Source organism: Rhipicephalus microplus, chromosome 1 (genome assembly GCF_043290135.1).
Source record: "Rhipicephalus microplus isolate Deutch F79 chromosome 1, USDA_Rmic, whole genome shotgun sequence".
Classification (NCBI taxonomy): domain Eukaryota; kingdom Metazoa; phylum Arthropoda; class Arachnida; order Ixodida; family Ixodidae; genus Rhipicephalus; species Rhipicephalus microplus.
The window spans coordinates 8,563,861-8,578,690 of NC_134700.1; the positions used below are offsets into that span (position 1 = coordinate 8,563,861).

Sequence of the window (14,830 nt, forward strand, 5' to 3'; positions counted from 1 at the left end):
ACGTGGGGTGCCATCCTTCCGTACATGACCTTCGCGTAGAATACGGCGGTCCAATAAACGACGCAGATGACGCCGCAGAAGTTGGATTATGGAAGAAGCCCGGCAACGACGCCCGACGACGTGCTTCCATACGTCGCTGATGAAGAGAACTTCGGCGTCACGGCCTACTTTAAGCACACGGAAGAAGCTCATCAACTCGCCCGTCTGCGCATCAAGAATCAGCACGTGACCGACAGCCACCGTTACAATCTTCGACGAAGCCTCATTGAGTACCAGCCCGGGGACAGTGTCTGGGTATGGACGCTGATACGGCGACGTGGGCTCAGTGAAAAACTGCGGCAGTACTTCGGACCGTACAGATTAGTTCGACGTCTTGATCCACTTGACTACGAATGCATTCCCGATGGCATTACGATTTCTCGACAGTGCCGTGCTTGATCTGTAGCCATACATGGCATGCGTTTCAAGCCATTCCATGCGCGAACCTGAGGACTGTATTTTGTTGTTGTTGTTGCTGGGATTTATTGCTTGTACTTATTGCTTATTGGTTTTAATATTGTGCATTCGCCTTTCGTGAAAGCATCGGAATGATGCCCTTTTCAGAGGGGGGCAATGCCACATTCCTTTCCTCAAGTTCTGTTATCACCACGTTACACTATGTTCAGCGCAAACCGCGCCTACGATGTTCAAGAAGCTTCGAGGCTTTAGTACATCGTTTTTGTTAAGATTACGCCCACTTCGGGAACATCACAGAGTAGTCGAGAAGCTACGTCACCGCTAGCAATAGCGCTAGAATATTCGATGGCAAAGGTATAAATGCTGACACGCTTCGCCGCTTGTCAGTTGATCGACAGCCGACGCTCTGTTTGCCGCTGTCAGTGTCAGTGTCTTACTTTTGCATTGCCACAAGTTCATCCCGAATAAACAGTTTCTTCTTGGACGTGGAGTCTGTTCCCTTCGTCACGTTACAAACCCGTGACACTATTGTTAAGAAATATGTTGAATGCCAGAGGTCCCAATATGCTGCCTTGCGGCACTCTACATAGTACAGGCTACAAGCTAGAGAAAGAGTCGTTTGTGCATGGATACAACTTGTCTGCTGGATACGCGAGTTTCCGTAAGCGTTACAGCATGGCCTCGAATACTATTGCAGTGTAATTTTTTAGCAATATTTTACGGTTAATTAAATCGAAAGCCGCGAAAAAATGAAGAAACACGCCAAGAACGAGTGGCTTTTTTTTCGAATTTCGTAAGTATCTACACTTTTCGCTCCAAAAGGGCGAGCACAGCAGAATTATTTTTAAACGCGATAGCATTTGAGAACTCTTGTCGCAGAAATTCCGGCGTCGGCGTCAGCACCGAGGGTTGTGAGGAAAAAATCGTCCTTGAGAGAAAAATCGACAGAGAAGCAAATAAAATAAAGGATCAAATTTTCGATCAGTTGAGGATCGCACCCCGCACGTTCGCGTGACAAGCAGGTGTCCTAACACAATGCCGCGATGTTCCTTGCAGCTGCTTCGGGAAAAAAAAAAGCACTAGATAAATGTAATGTGGATGGTAGGCAGCGGCGCGCTGGTGACTTGTCTGGCTGTACCTCAGGATCGCCTGAGGTACAACCTCAGGCGTCAGTTGATTGTCGGCTGATGCTCCATTCACCGATATCAGTCCAAGACTGCTACTGTTATCCGACTTTCCGTCTACTAGGCACAGGTTCACTCAAATAAACAGTTCATCATTCGACTCACAGTGTGCTCCTTTCGTTCACTTCACAACCCCGTGACATCTGGTGGAGGTGCAAGGTACACTGCGAGTCGAATAATAAACTGTTTATTGTGGCGAACCTGTGCGAAGTAAACGAAAAGTCGAATGATAGTAGCAGTCTTGCACTGATAGCGGTGATCAACCGACAAGCAGCGAAGCGTGTCGGCATTTATACGCTTGCCATCGAATATTCTAGCGTTATCGCTAGCAGCGACGTAGGTTCTCGAATAATCTGTGACGTTCTCGAAGTGGGCGTAATCTTAACAAAATGATCTACTAAAGCCTCGAAGCTTCTCGAACATGGTAGGCGTTGTTTGCACTGAACGTAATGTAACGGGCTGAGAACAAAACTTGAGGAAAGGAACGTGGCAATAATAATAAATATGCACTTTGTGGTTGAAGGGCGCACTAGGGGCCATATTTCGTGATCACGTTCAACACTCAAAGGCGAAGCTGAAAGGTCCTCCGATTTTGTAAATCCATACATAGCAGGCGTAAGTGAATTGTGCTCTTCAATAAAACTTGAAATTCGAGTGTGTCAAAGTTTTTCAAAGGCCTTTGAGACAACGGGCAAAACGGAAACAGGGTTATAGTTGCCTAAATCATTTCGATCACCTTTTTTTTATAAAGAACAGTCACTTCTGTCCCTAACATGTTGACAGGAACAACAAACTTTGTTAAGCAGACAATAAAATTAGCTACCGAACACAAACAATAATTTCACAGACTTCCTAAACAGGGCATATTTGATTTATATCAACATCACGATTGGTGCTATTTTTATGCCTTTTATTGTTGACGAGAATTCGTGGGTGGTTATAGGAGTTGGAACAACGACTGAACCATTCGGTTTTTGACGTACTTGCAAGCATCATCCGCCCTTCCGGTTGTAGTCATGTGAGTGAGAAATATTAAATGCCTCGGCCAATAGACCCCTATACACCTTTGCCGTTGATTTTTACCTTGGATACGGGGGCAGTAGTGCAACCACGACGAAGGAGCGTGTTAAATCTAGCCCACAAAATGTCGGAGCGATTGCCGGGAATGTGTAGGTATGTAGCTTGATAACATGTTCTCGCAGAACATAAATATCTTGTAAGTCTGTCGCGGTAGCTCCTGAAGAACGTTAAGTCTTTCGGACAACGAATCGCATCTGGTGCCTTTTCTGTAATTGATCCAAACATGAATTCGGAGGCTTTGTTGTGTGTTGCGTTATTTGCTCTGCACACAAATTACTGGCACGAAAATCAATCAATCAATCAAATAATCAATCAATCAATTTATCTATCTATCTATCTATCTATTTTATTTATTTATTCATTCAATACTGTGCGCCTTTTCAGGCCTATACAGGAGAGGGCGTACAGAGCAAATAACACTTCATATCTAAAAGATGAAAAGGAAAGAAAAATAACGATATAACAGTATAAAGCACAAAATGAACAAAGCACATGTGTTTCACTGAAAAAGACTACTTAGCATGATAAAATCAACGGTAACATTGATATGCAGATGCAGGCGGTTAAGCACATGTAGCAATATGGGAGCACAAGCGCGATACACTGTTTAAACCTTTATTTCGGCGAAGATAGCACAAGATTTGTTGCAATGCCTCTAAATGAATTTCCAACAGCGGTGAAAGTGATTCAGGTGATTGTGCACTGACAACGTCGTTCGCCAAGTCATTCCACATCTCTATAGCTGCGGGAAAAAAAGAATGCTTCAACGTGTTACAACGTGACAGGAATGGGCGTATCCATTTGTCATTGTTAGTTCTACTGGAGTGACGGTGCGTAGCTTTAGGGTAATCATCCCTATTTAAATTTACCAAGTTGTTTGAAAGAAGAAAAAGAAATTTCAGGCTGGCTAATTGTCGTCGGCTAGCAAGAGTTGCGACACGTGCTTGCAAACGCAGCGCGGAAACACTCTCCCGCTTGGCATACTTTGAAAAAATAAACCTGAGAGCCGGTTTTGAATCTTTTCCAATGCATCAATCATGTTCTTTTGGTGCGGGTTCCAAACTATAGCTGCATATTCAATGATGGGTCTAATGAGCGTCTTGTACGCTGTTAATTTAACTTGAGGGGAAGTTCCTGTTAGTTTACGCCTTAAAAAACCTAGTTGTTTAAATGCACGTGCAGAAATTTGATTAATGTGGACATCCCACTTTAACGATGATGTTATTGTGACCCCCAGATACTTTACGGTATTTACGTGCTTGATGTCTGCCCCAGAGAAGTTGTACTGAAAGTGAAGTGGTGTCTTTTTATGGGAAATTGTAATGCACAGGGTTTTGTCTGTATTAATTTGCATATCATGTTTTTCACACCATTGCCCAATATTTTTGAAAGATTTGTCAAGTTTCACCTGGTCTTCTGTAGTGCTAGTGGAAGAGTATATGACGCAGTCATCTGCAAAAAGCCTCATTGTAATACCTGGTTCCATAGCAGTGTAGATGTCATTGATGTATATGAGAAAGAGTGTTGGTCCTAGAACGGACCGTTGGGGAACACCAGAGAACACGTCGGCACGGTCGGACTCGCCATTATTAAAAGAAACATACTGGGTGCGGTTGGAAAGATAAGCGGCAATCCAATGGTCGACTTTTGAGTCAACCCCAAATGATTCAAGTTTTTGTATGAGCAACGAGTGCAGAACGCGGTCGAATGCCTTAGAAAAATCAATAAATATTGCATCTATTTGCAGTCTAGAATCAATAGCTAAAGCAAAGTCATGAGTAATCTCTAAAAGTTGTGTAGTGGTCGAAAGCTTCCTTCTAAAACCGTGTTGGTTCGGATAAAGCAGATTATTTTCTCTAGATAGTTCATAAGTGCTTTGTTTATTATATGCTCAATTAGCTTTCAGCTTGTACATGTTAGTGATATTGGCTTGTATGTGTTTATCAGTTGTTTGTTCCCACTTTTTTCTCTCTATCTATCTATCTATCTATCTATCTATCTATCTATCTATCTATCTATCTAATCTATCTATCTAGCCGCCTACAAATTTTAGCCCTCCTAGTCGTTTGAATAATGGAATCCATACAACAATTGGCGTGGCTAACATGACTGCATGCCGAACATAGCTGACTAGTCATGACATGAAAGTCGTGACATGTATGCCATGAATGTCATGATTTACATGACAAGGTCTTGCTGCACTTGCGGTGGTTTCGTTCATATGACATATCGCAGAACATGCATGCTACGACATGACTGCATAGCGAACTTAATGGACAGTAGCTAACGTGGTTGCTTGGGCGAGTTGGTACGACATGATTCACTTAAAAAAATAGCGCCAATAACGAGGGTCAAGGTAAAGAAGGACACAGACAGCGACACTGTTATAAATTTCATTCGGAATAATAACAAAACCTCCCTCCTTATCTGCTGCTACTAAGGACAATGACTTATCCTTAAGGAAGGATTTTACCTTCTTTACAGGAACCCTGGTCAAGCCTGCTCTATGGTTACAAAGAATGTCACAACCCTCAGAAACGCACCTCTCGGCACAGTCAGCAGGTACTTTCCTAGAAATGCTGTGGACCAGGCCCAGAAGTTCTGCCCTTGACCTTCTTGGTTCAACAGCATACTTGGGGCCGCGGCTAAGCACACTGCGTATATTCTCAGGCACAGTCACATTCCCCAGAGATTGCAGTCCTTTCTTGCTCGGGGAGAGCTTTTTTGGCAGCGAAGCTCGTAGTTCAGTCAGCATCTGCCGCCAACGAAATTCCGCCGCCGCATTAGCTAGGTCACGGTGATGGAGCCACTTCTTGCCTCTATTGTAGTTCGTAGTTCCTTGTAGCGAGAGAAACAAACACTGCTTGTAGAAACGAGCTTGTCGGTGCCACTCAGAACTAAGGATCTTGAGGAGCCGAAGACCGTGTCCCTGCGAAGGTCTGAAACCACCGAAGAGCAGCAGAATGTCGGGGGGGAGCTGTTTGTACCGGACAAGAAAAGAGAACTTTCGGGCATTGCACATGGCGTAGACGTACATGGCGACGATGACACATGGCTGAACGGTGAAACAATTAAAAGAGCCCAATGTACTAGAAATGAAAGTAGCTAACGTGGTTGCTTGGGCGAGTTGGTACGACATGATTCACTTAAAAAAACAGCGCCCTCAAATGGAAACCATGACATGCGTGTAATGTAAGTACATGACTGCATGAGTGTTGAAGATTGGGCGAGTTGGTTCGTCGTACTTGAACTGGTATAGCGCATTACGGGGAAGAAGAAACGGCCGAGCAGACCGACACAAGAGGACAGAGCGCTCTGTCCTCTTGTGTCGGTCTGCTCGGCCGTTTCTTCTTCCCCGTAATGCGCTATACCAATTCAAGTATGACTGCATGCCTTGCTCATGACGCGCTCGCGGTCGTTTTGCTAGCTTGACATAAACAAAGTTTGTTATTAAGAGACGGGAATCATAGGTGAAGGTATATGATTTGTGCCAACATGATATACATGACATGCGTGTCATGTAAGAACATGACTAGTGCCACACCTATGAAGCGCTTGTGGTCGTTTCACTAACTTCATATATGCCAAGTCTGATATTCCGTGATGTGAATGGAAGATGAAGGTACATGCTCGTGCAAACACAATATACATGAAATGTCTGTCATGTAAGAACATGACCACATGCCACGCTTATGAAGCGCTCGTGGTCGTTTCGCTAAATTTGTATATACCAAATCTGGTATTGCGTGACGTGAAGGGATGACGAAGGTATATGACTGGTGCAAACATGGTAACGATGACATGCGTGTCATGTAAGAACATGACTGGGTGCCAATTCATGATGCGTTCGTGGTTGTTTTGGTGGATTCAAATACACCAAATTTTATTATATGTGACGTGAAATAATTATGAACGCAGATATGACTCGTGCAGACTGATCTACATGATATGCGTGTCATGTAAGAACTTGACTACATTTAACGCTCATTACGCGCTCGCCGTCATTTCGCTAGCTTCACATACACCAAATCTGATATTACGTAACCTCAATTGGATGACGAAATTATATTACAGGTGTAAACGTGATAAGCATCACATGTGTATAATGTAAGAGCATGACTACAAAACTTTCTCATGATGCGCTCGCAGTCATTTCGCTGGCTTCACATATACCACATATCGTATTACAACACGCAAGTGGATGGCGAAGATAAATGACACGCCCAATCATGATAATGATGACATGCGTGTCGTGTAAGACACGACGACATGCTACGCTCATAGTACGCCTGCGGCCACTTCACTTGCTCCAAATATGCCCAACTTGGCGTTACGTGATGTGAGTGGATGACGAAAGTGTATGACTGGTGCAAACACGATAATCATAATCTGCGTGTCATCTAACAATATGACTACTTACCACGTTCATGATGAGCTCATGGCTGTTTCACTAGTTTCCCATATACCAAATTTTGTATTACGTGAAGGAAGATATATGACACGTCCAAACATGATAACCATGATATGCATGTCACGTAAAACATGCCTACATGCCCATAGCGCACACGCGGCCGTTTTGATAGCTATGAATTTACCAAATTTGGTATTTGTAACTGACGACGAGCTCAAATGCCAGGCGCAAACATGATAATGAAGATATGGAAGGTATGTACGCTGTAATTTACGGCCGCCTCGTAAAGTGGTGCTGATTTTCATATGACGATTCAGAATTACCTTCCTCATTCGTGCTTCACCGGTTCTCACAGGAGGTGGCATCAACCAGTGTTTTTTTTTTCTACCTAGCCCCTGAAAATAGATCAATGTTCACTATTCTAAGTAGCCCAGCAAGCTGCTTTAAGAAAAATAGTATTTTTGTGAATTGAAACCGCCTATAAAGACGACAAAATCCTGAGCGCGAGGAACAATTTTTACACAATTTTGGGTTTCTGTCCCTGACGCGTCAAGCAGCCTTCTATTATGTATATGCGTGATGAAAACCGCTGAATACCTTCAGTAAGTTAAATGAAGCTAGCAATAAGCATGATATGGTGTACATATTACTTCTTGTCAGTAGGCGTAATGAACTAACTTTCTCAAATTTTAGTCAGCCGCACCCCCTCCCCCCGCAATGTTTTATCCTGCTGCATACTCCTCGTTGGGTAATATCTCGCTCTGTCTATATAACAGTGCAAATAAAAATATTTACATCGAAATTTTTACACGCCACAGCATCAGGTCGAGCACTGTCGCCGCCATACTCTCAAGTTTGGATGGTGCGTCTTGAGCCACTGAACAAGATTCGCCGTTGCTTATGCTTCCTAGCTGTTACTGATGAATAAATTGGGATTTACCTAGGCGCCTTTTTGACGTAGTTTTTTTGACAAGAGAATAAAAGTCTGCCGACTACTGTCCAGTTTAAAGCCAGTAACTGCAGCTGGACGTTCCACTTCGCTTCCTGTCGGTGTCTAGCCAATTCGTGCTTATGTAGCACTTATACAGTATACCCGCTTTTCTTCTCCGAGGAAATGGCACTTGTCCATCCCTGAGCCAGAACTAGGCATCATTCAAACAGGCTTCAAAAGCCCCGTAGAACCGTCGTCACAGCTCGGGTTTTCGTCAGGGGAAGAGGATTTCCTTGTCGATTGCTCCACAAAAACATATATAAAACGACGTAGAGTGGTGCGCTAGGTTTCCACTCCTAGCGCGAAAATGGAGATATGCCCCGACGCTATAAATTGGACCTATCAGATATGATCCCCCGACACCCTGTGACGGCGAACGCACGAATAACCAAGAGTGACATGCCATTTTAGTGCCATGTAACAGGCCGCACCTTTTCATTTTTTTTATTTCTGAAGCGACCATGTCGATACATCCACTGAGAAGTAAAAGATGGCTTTTGATTTCGATTATTTTTCGATGAATATATATAAAACTCTGCGAAATTTTCTGTGGTTTCTCTTCCTGGCTTCGGGGGAACAAAGCAGCACGTCACTAGATAGGGCAGCCATATGAAGGGGACTGTTTTTTGTTGAACCCCTCCTACTCATCCAATATTCCTTTTGTGTTTGCATGCAAAATACACAGACACGTGGTACCATGCTCATCTACAGCCCGCTGTACGAAGGGGCACGGAACACAAGAAGCTGGATATATCCGCTTGTTCGGCAGGTCTTGAACTTCTATTGAATCCATAGCTCATTCTCAAACGCGTGGCAACATGCACATGTCAGCATACAGTAAACAGTATTGGACATGTCAAAGTTTTCTTAAGCATAGTGGTCTGTAAACGTTTGACGCTGATTGTGCATGCGTACAGGAGAGTTGAAACCTTCAAGACAAAAATTTGTGCTACGCTTCTAAAGTAAATATGCACATCTTGAATAATTTGTCTACATTCTAAATTGGATGCTTGTTTGATCCTATGCTTGTGATGTCATTTCGAAAGGGATCGTTGCTTACCCTGTTTCTTTTGCTTTGTGTGCGCAGTCAGTGCTTTTCGTGCCGTACTTGGTTGCGGGTCCACTGCAGACAGCCGTCATAACGTGGGTGTTGTGGCAGCATCTCGGCATCAGCTGCATAGCGGGAATCTCATTCATTCTCCTCTACATACCCTTCCAGGGATGCCTCGGGAAGGCATTCTCACGGCTCAGGTACGAAGTATTCTTTCCTTTACTAGGAGCGAAGCCCCTGAAGCTGTGGGCCTATACATGCTTGTCTCTCTGTCATGGGGTTTATGACTCACTCAGCAGGTGGCGCTAGTGTGAACGTACACAGACAGAGAGATGAATGAATGCCGTTTTAACGCGATAGCGTTAGAGAGTTTGTTTCGCAAAAATTTCGGCATCGGCGTTGTTGGTTGTTAGCGAAAAATTGTCATCTTTGCGTGATCGAAAAATTGAGAAAGATGCATATAAAGAAATCCAGGGTGCCAGTGGCGATCAAAACAGGGTCAGTCACGTTGTAAACAGGTGTTGTACCACACAGCCTGACCTTTGTTTCTTCCAAGGTGTTTATCAAAGCATTTACGTAATAAAGACAAAATGAAGCAAACAAAAATACAATCACATGGCGACAATGAGCGCTCAAGCGTTACTGATAAACACTCAATGGCTAACAGAGCGTGAGTTCTTCACAGTGTGTTATACAAAAAAAAGGGGGTGAGGCTAAACACTTCTCCAAGATGGAGTATTATTGTGGTCTAATGTCTAGGCCGTCGCAAATGTCCTTGATCCCTGCATGGCGTAGTGGTTAGAGCATCCGCCTCGCCTGCAAAATGTCCGTGGTTCATATCCTGGTGCCACGCAGTTCCCAACCGGATAAAAAAATCCGCGTGGTGATGGAACTGCGTTAAGAGGCCTGGGGTGCGGCCTCACCAGTAACCACCGCCGGGAACGCACTCCCTCACCAGAGAAGGATTGGCCACCTTGGTGCAGTATCTGGCCACTACCTCCCACATGCATACGTCAAATAACTCACGGCCCTCAGTCCCTAGCAGCTGCGAAGCAACTGACCACGGCGGCGGTCAGATCTGCAATGCAGCAGAGGGTGCTAAGAATCTCTGGATCCGGACAGGCTGCCATTGGAACCTCAGCTTGGCAACGTTTAACACTAGAACCTTATCTAGTGAGGGAAGTCTAGTGGTACTATTCGAGGAGCTAGAGGGTGTTAAATGGGACGCAATAGGGCTCAGTGAGGTTAGGAGGACAGATAAGGCTTATACGGTGCTACAGAATGGGCACGTCCTTTGCTATAGGGACTTGGCTGACAGAAGAGAACTGGGAGTTGGGTTCTTAACTCACAGAAACATAGCTGGCAACATAGAGGAATACTATAGCATTATTGAAAGGGTGGTACGTATTGTAAATAAACTGAATAAAGCATACAAGATGAAGGTGGTACAGGCTTACGCACCTACATCCAGCCATGATGACGCTTCAGTTGAAAGATTCTATGAAGACGTGGAATTGGCAATGAGTAAGGTAAAAACACAATATACTATACTGATGGGAGACTTTAATGCAAAGGTAGGGAAGAAGCAGGCTGGAGACCAGGCAGTAGGAGACTATGGAATCGGTACTAGAAACGCCAGAGGAGAGCTACTAGTAGAATTCGCAGAACGTGATATTTTCTGATTTTGAATACCTTCTACCGAAAACGAGGAAACCGAAAGTGGACATTAAAGAGCCCTAATGGCGAAAATAAGAACGAAATAGACCCAGGCATCGTGCAGGATGTGGAAGTAATTGACAAGGTACGATGCAGTGATCAAGGATTGACAGGGTCTCGAATTCGCCTAGACTTGAGCAAGGAACGACAGAAACTGATACGCAAGAAGCCAATCAATGAGGTGGCACTGAGAGGGAAAGTACAGGAATTCAGTGTCTCGCTTCAGAACCGGTACTCGGCTCTTAGTGAGGAAACTAACTTTAGCATAGATACAATGAATGATAATCTGACGAGTATCATTACGGAGTGTGCCGTGGAAGTTGGAGGCAGGGTAGTTAGAAAGGACACTGGCAAGCTTTCCCAGGAAACGAAGAATCTCATTAAAAAGCGTCAAATCATGAAAGTCTTAAGTACAACAAACAAAATAGAACTGGCAGAGCTTTCGAAGTTGATTTATAATCGTAAAGTATCCGATGTAAGAAGGTATAACATGGAGAGAATTAAACACGATCTGAAACACGGAGGAAGCGTCAAAGCAGTGAAGAGAAAACTTGGGATAGGCGAAAATTGGATGTATGCACTAAGGGACAAAGAAGGCAAAATAACTACCAATATGGATAGGATAGTTGAAATAGCGGAGAAGTTTTACAGAGATCTTTACAGTAGCCGGGACAACCACGAGTTTAATACAATAAAAACTAGCAGTAACCCAGATGACACCCCACCAGTAATGATAGAAAAAGTCAGAAAAGCTTTGGAGAGTTTAGAAAATTGAAATTGCTCCAGCCACAGTTCAAAAAGAGCCCGACGTTTCGAGACCGACTCGGTCCCTTCCTCAGGGGGTGACTGTCTTGGTCATGGAAGTGTCGTCGGGTCGTGTTCTCTCACCACGGCTCCGGCTTTCCCTTTCCACCACGCTTCGGAGACCGTGAACGTACACCGAAGGCATTGTTCCCAGCGAGCGGTTCACGTTGGCAGGCGTATGCTGAATGTGCCAAGACTCGAGCAAGAGCCTCTTTCCCAAATTCCGTTCTGTTTCAATAACAGAAGCGCCGTCTAAGTCAATTTTATGGTCGTGCTTCTCGCAGTGCTCCGCCAGAGCGCTACGTTGCACTTCCATCTTCCTGACGTCGTTCTTGTGTTGGCGCATTCTTTCCGGGAAACACTTGCTCTCGCCTATGTAGCTGGCTGGACACCCAGAACACAACACTTTGTAGACAACGCCCGGGTGTAGCTCCCTCGGAGGTCGGTCTTTCGGCCGCGGTAGCAAGCGAGCGAGCGTCGAAACAGGTTTATGGATTACCGTGACCCCGGCTTTTCCTAGGACTCTCGAGAGCTGTTCACTTATGCCCGGCACATATGGAATGGCGACGCGGTTGTTTGGCGTCTTCGTTTCTCTCGTGTGCGGTGGTGTGGCCAGGGCGGAAAGGGGGTCGGGCGGTGTGTCGCTTGCAGGTGTCTTTCCGCGGTGCGGTGGTTGTCGTCTCGACAAACGGCGTGACGCCCGGCGGATGAACGCTTCTGTGTAGCCATTCCTTCGTAGCTCGGCGACAATCCTCTTTTCTTCTTTCTTCCTCTCACCTTCCGACGTGCAGATTACTCGTGCACGTGAAAGGAGTGCCGAAACCACTGAAGCTTTGTGGGCAGTTGGATGACAGGACGAAAAATGCAAATACCTGCCGGTGTGAGTTGGCTTTCTATACACCGAAAAGGTCATGCGCTCGCCCTGTCGTCTGACTAAAACATCGAGAAACGGAAGCGCCCCGTCTCGCTCTCGTTCCACCGTGAACTGTATCGCTTGGTCGATGGAGTTTAGATGTTCGAGGATGCTGTCTACTGCTGCCTTCTTTATTATGCAAAAACAGTCATCCACGTACCTCACAAATACTTTCGGCCTGTCAATAAAGGAGCCCAGTGCCGTCTCTTCTATGTGTTCCATTGTGAGGTTCGCAACCGTAACGGAGATCGCCGCTCCCATCGCGGTCCCGCTGGCTTGTCTGTAGAAGCTCCCGTTGACGCTGAAATACGTCCCCTTGAGGCAGTATTCCAGTAGGCGACACAGTTCGTCGACGCCCATACAGGTTCTTTCATCCAAGAGCTCGTCTTGGTTCAACGCTGCTCGTATGCTAGATACCGCTAGTGCTACAGGCACACTGGTGAACAGGGATACGACGTCGAACGAGACGAAGCACTCATCGCTGCTCACGGTCACATCTCTCATGCGCTCCAAGAAGTGGCTGGCGTCGCGTATGTGGGTTGGTGTTTGCCCCACGAGCGGCGCGAGAGTCCGGTGGAGATACTTGGACAGCGCCGGGAGTGGAGATGTAAAATTCACGATAGGACGGAGCGGAACTGTGGGCTTGTGGGTCTTGGGAAGCCCGTAAAATCCTGGTGCAGAGCCGTTCCGGCAGATGAGCTGGAGGTATGTGTTTCTCGCCTTCGGGTGCGCTTTAAAGATATCCGCCAGGAGCTTGTTCATTTCCCTTTGGACACTGGGTGTGGGGTCCTTCGTCAGCTTTTCGTAGGCCGGACTGTCCAGCAGGTCTCGCACTTTGTCGTTGTATGCCTCCCTGTCGAGCAGGACCATTGCGTTCCCTTTGTCGGCCGGGAGGATGACAACCTTATCATCATTTCGGAGCGCATGGATCGCCTTACACTCCTCTCTCGACAGGTTGTGCTCACGGCGCTTTCCTATTTTTGATAGTACGCCGATAGCCTTGAGACGCACGTTCTCCCGAATGCCGCTGTCGAGTCGCCTTATGCCTTCCTCCGTAGCCGCGATGATCTTCGGCAGTGACGGACGTGTCGTGGTCGTGTTGAAGTTGTGTCCCTTTGCCAGCACGCTGTGCTCTGTCGGGGAGAGTTGTTTGGAGGACAGATTGACGACGAAATTCTCGTTGTCAGGACTGTAGTGGTGTTTTTCGCCTTGAAGCGTCGCAAGCTTACTTTTGTGGGTCGCTTGTTGTTTCTGCGCTGTTGTTGCAGCCACATTTCGTGCGAACTCCTCCAGTGACGGAAAGATGTCGGGCAGTCGATGTTGAAGTTGCCGTCGTAGAAAGAACAGGTCTAATTCCTCCTTCTTGATGACGCTGTGGCACTCATGGATTCGGGCGTTTAGTAGCCGCCGTTCAGCTTGTGCGATGATCTTGTTGCCCTCCGCCGTGTGCACCAGGCGCTTGAGCTGAAGGCTTCGTGGTATCACGTTCCTCTCCCGACAGGTCCTCGTGAAGTCGAGATGGTTGCGGTAGGTCATGACGCCGCGTGCTACGTTCACGTACCACTTTGCGAGGAGCGCTGCTTCCTGACCGAAGTCACTGCGTAATGACTTAAACGTAAACATTTTGACAGCAATCTGTCTGGCTGGGTAGAAAAGTTTAGAAAATTGAAATTGCTCCAGTCACAGTTCAAAAAGAGCCCGACGTTTCGAGACCGACTCGGTCCCTTCCTCAGGGGGTGACTGTCTTGGTCATGGAAGTGTCGTCGCGTCGTGTTCTCTCACCACGGCTCCGGCTTTCCCTTTCCACCACGTTTCGGAGACCGTGAACGTACACCGAAGGCATTGTTCCCAGCGAGCGGTTCACGATAGCAGGCGTATGCTGAATGTGCCAAGACTCGAGCAAGAGCCTCTTTCCCAAATTCCGTTCTGTTTCAATAACAGAAGCGCCATCTAAGTCAAAGCCGGAGCCGTGGGGAGAGAACACGACGCGACGACACTTCCATGACCAAGACAGTCACCCCCTGAGGAAGGGACCGAGTCGGTCTCGAAACGTCGGGCTCTTTTTGAACTGTGGCTGGAGCAATTTCAATTTTCTAAACTTTTCTACCCAGCCAGACAGATTGCTGTCAAAATGTTTACGTTTAAATCATTACGCAGTGACTTCGGTCAGGAAGCCGCACTCCTCGCAAAGCGGTACGTGAACGTAGCACGCGGCGTCACGACC

General features: G+C 46.2%; 1 protein-coding gene across 6 annotated transcripts in view; it reads left to right on the forward strand.

Annotated features, from left to right (window-relative positions):
* The window catches only part of LOC119178190 (ATP-binding cassette sub-family C member 4), a 2,441,444-nt gene that overhangs the window by 560,685 nt on the left and 1,865,929 nt on the right, over positions 1 to 14,830 (forward strand). For 5 of the 6 annotated variants that reach the window (XM_075869787.1, XM_075871012.1, XM_075871549.1 and 2 more), the window contains exons 6-7: positions 5,205 to 5,282; positions 9,210 to 9,373. In XM_075869787.1, coding sequence (XP_075725902.1) covers positions 5,205 to 5,282; positions 9,210 to 9,373 — 242 coding nt within the window. The remainder of the gene's footprint in view (positions 1 to 5,204; positions 5,283 to 9,209; positions 9,374 to 14,830) is intronic. The other variant, XM_037429379.2, reaches the window with a different exon arrangement.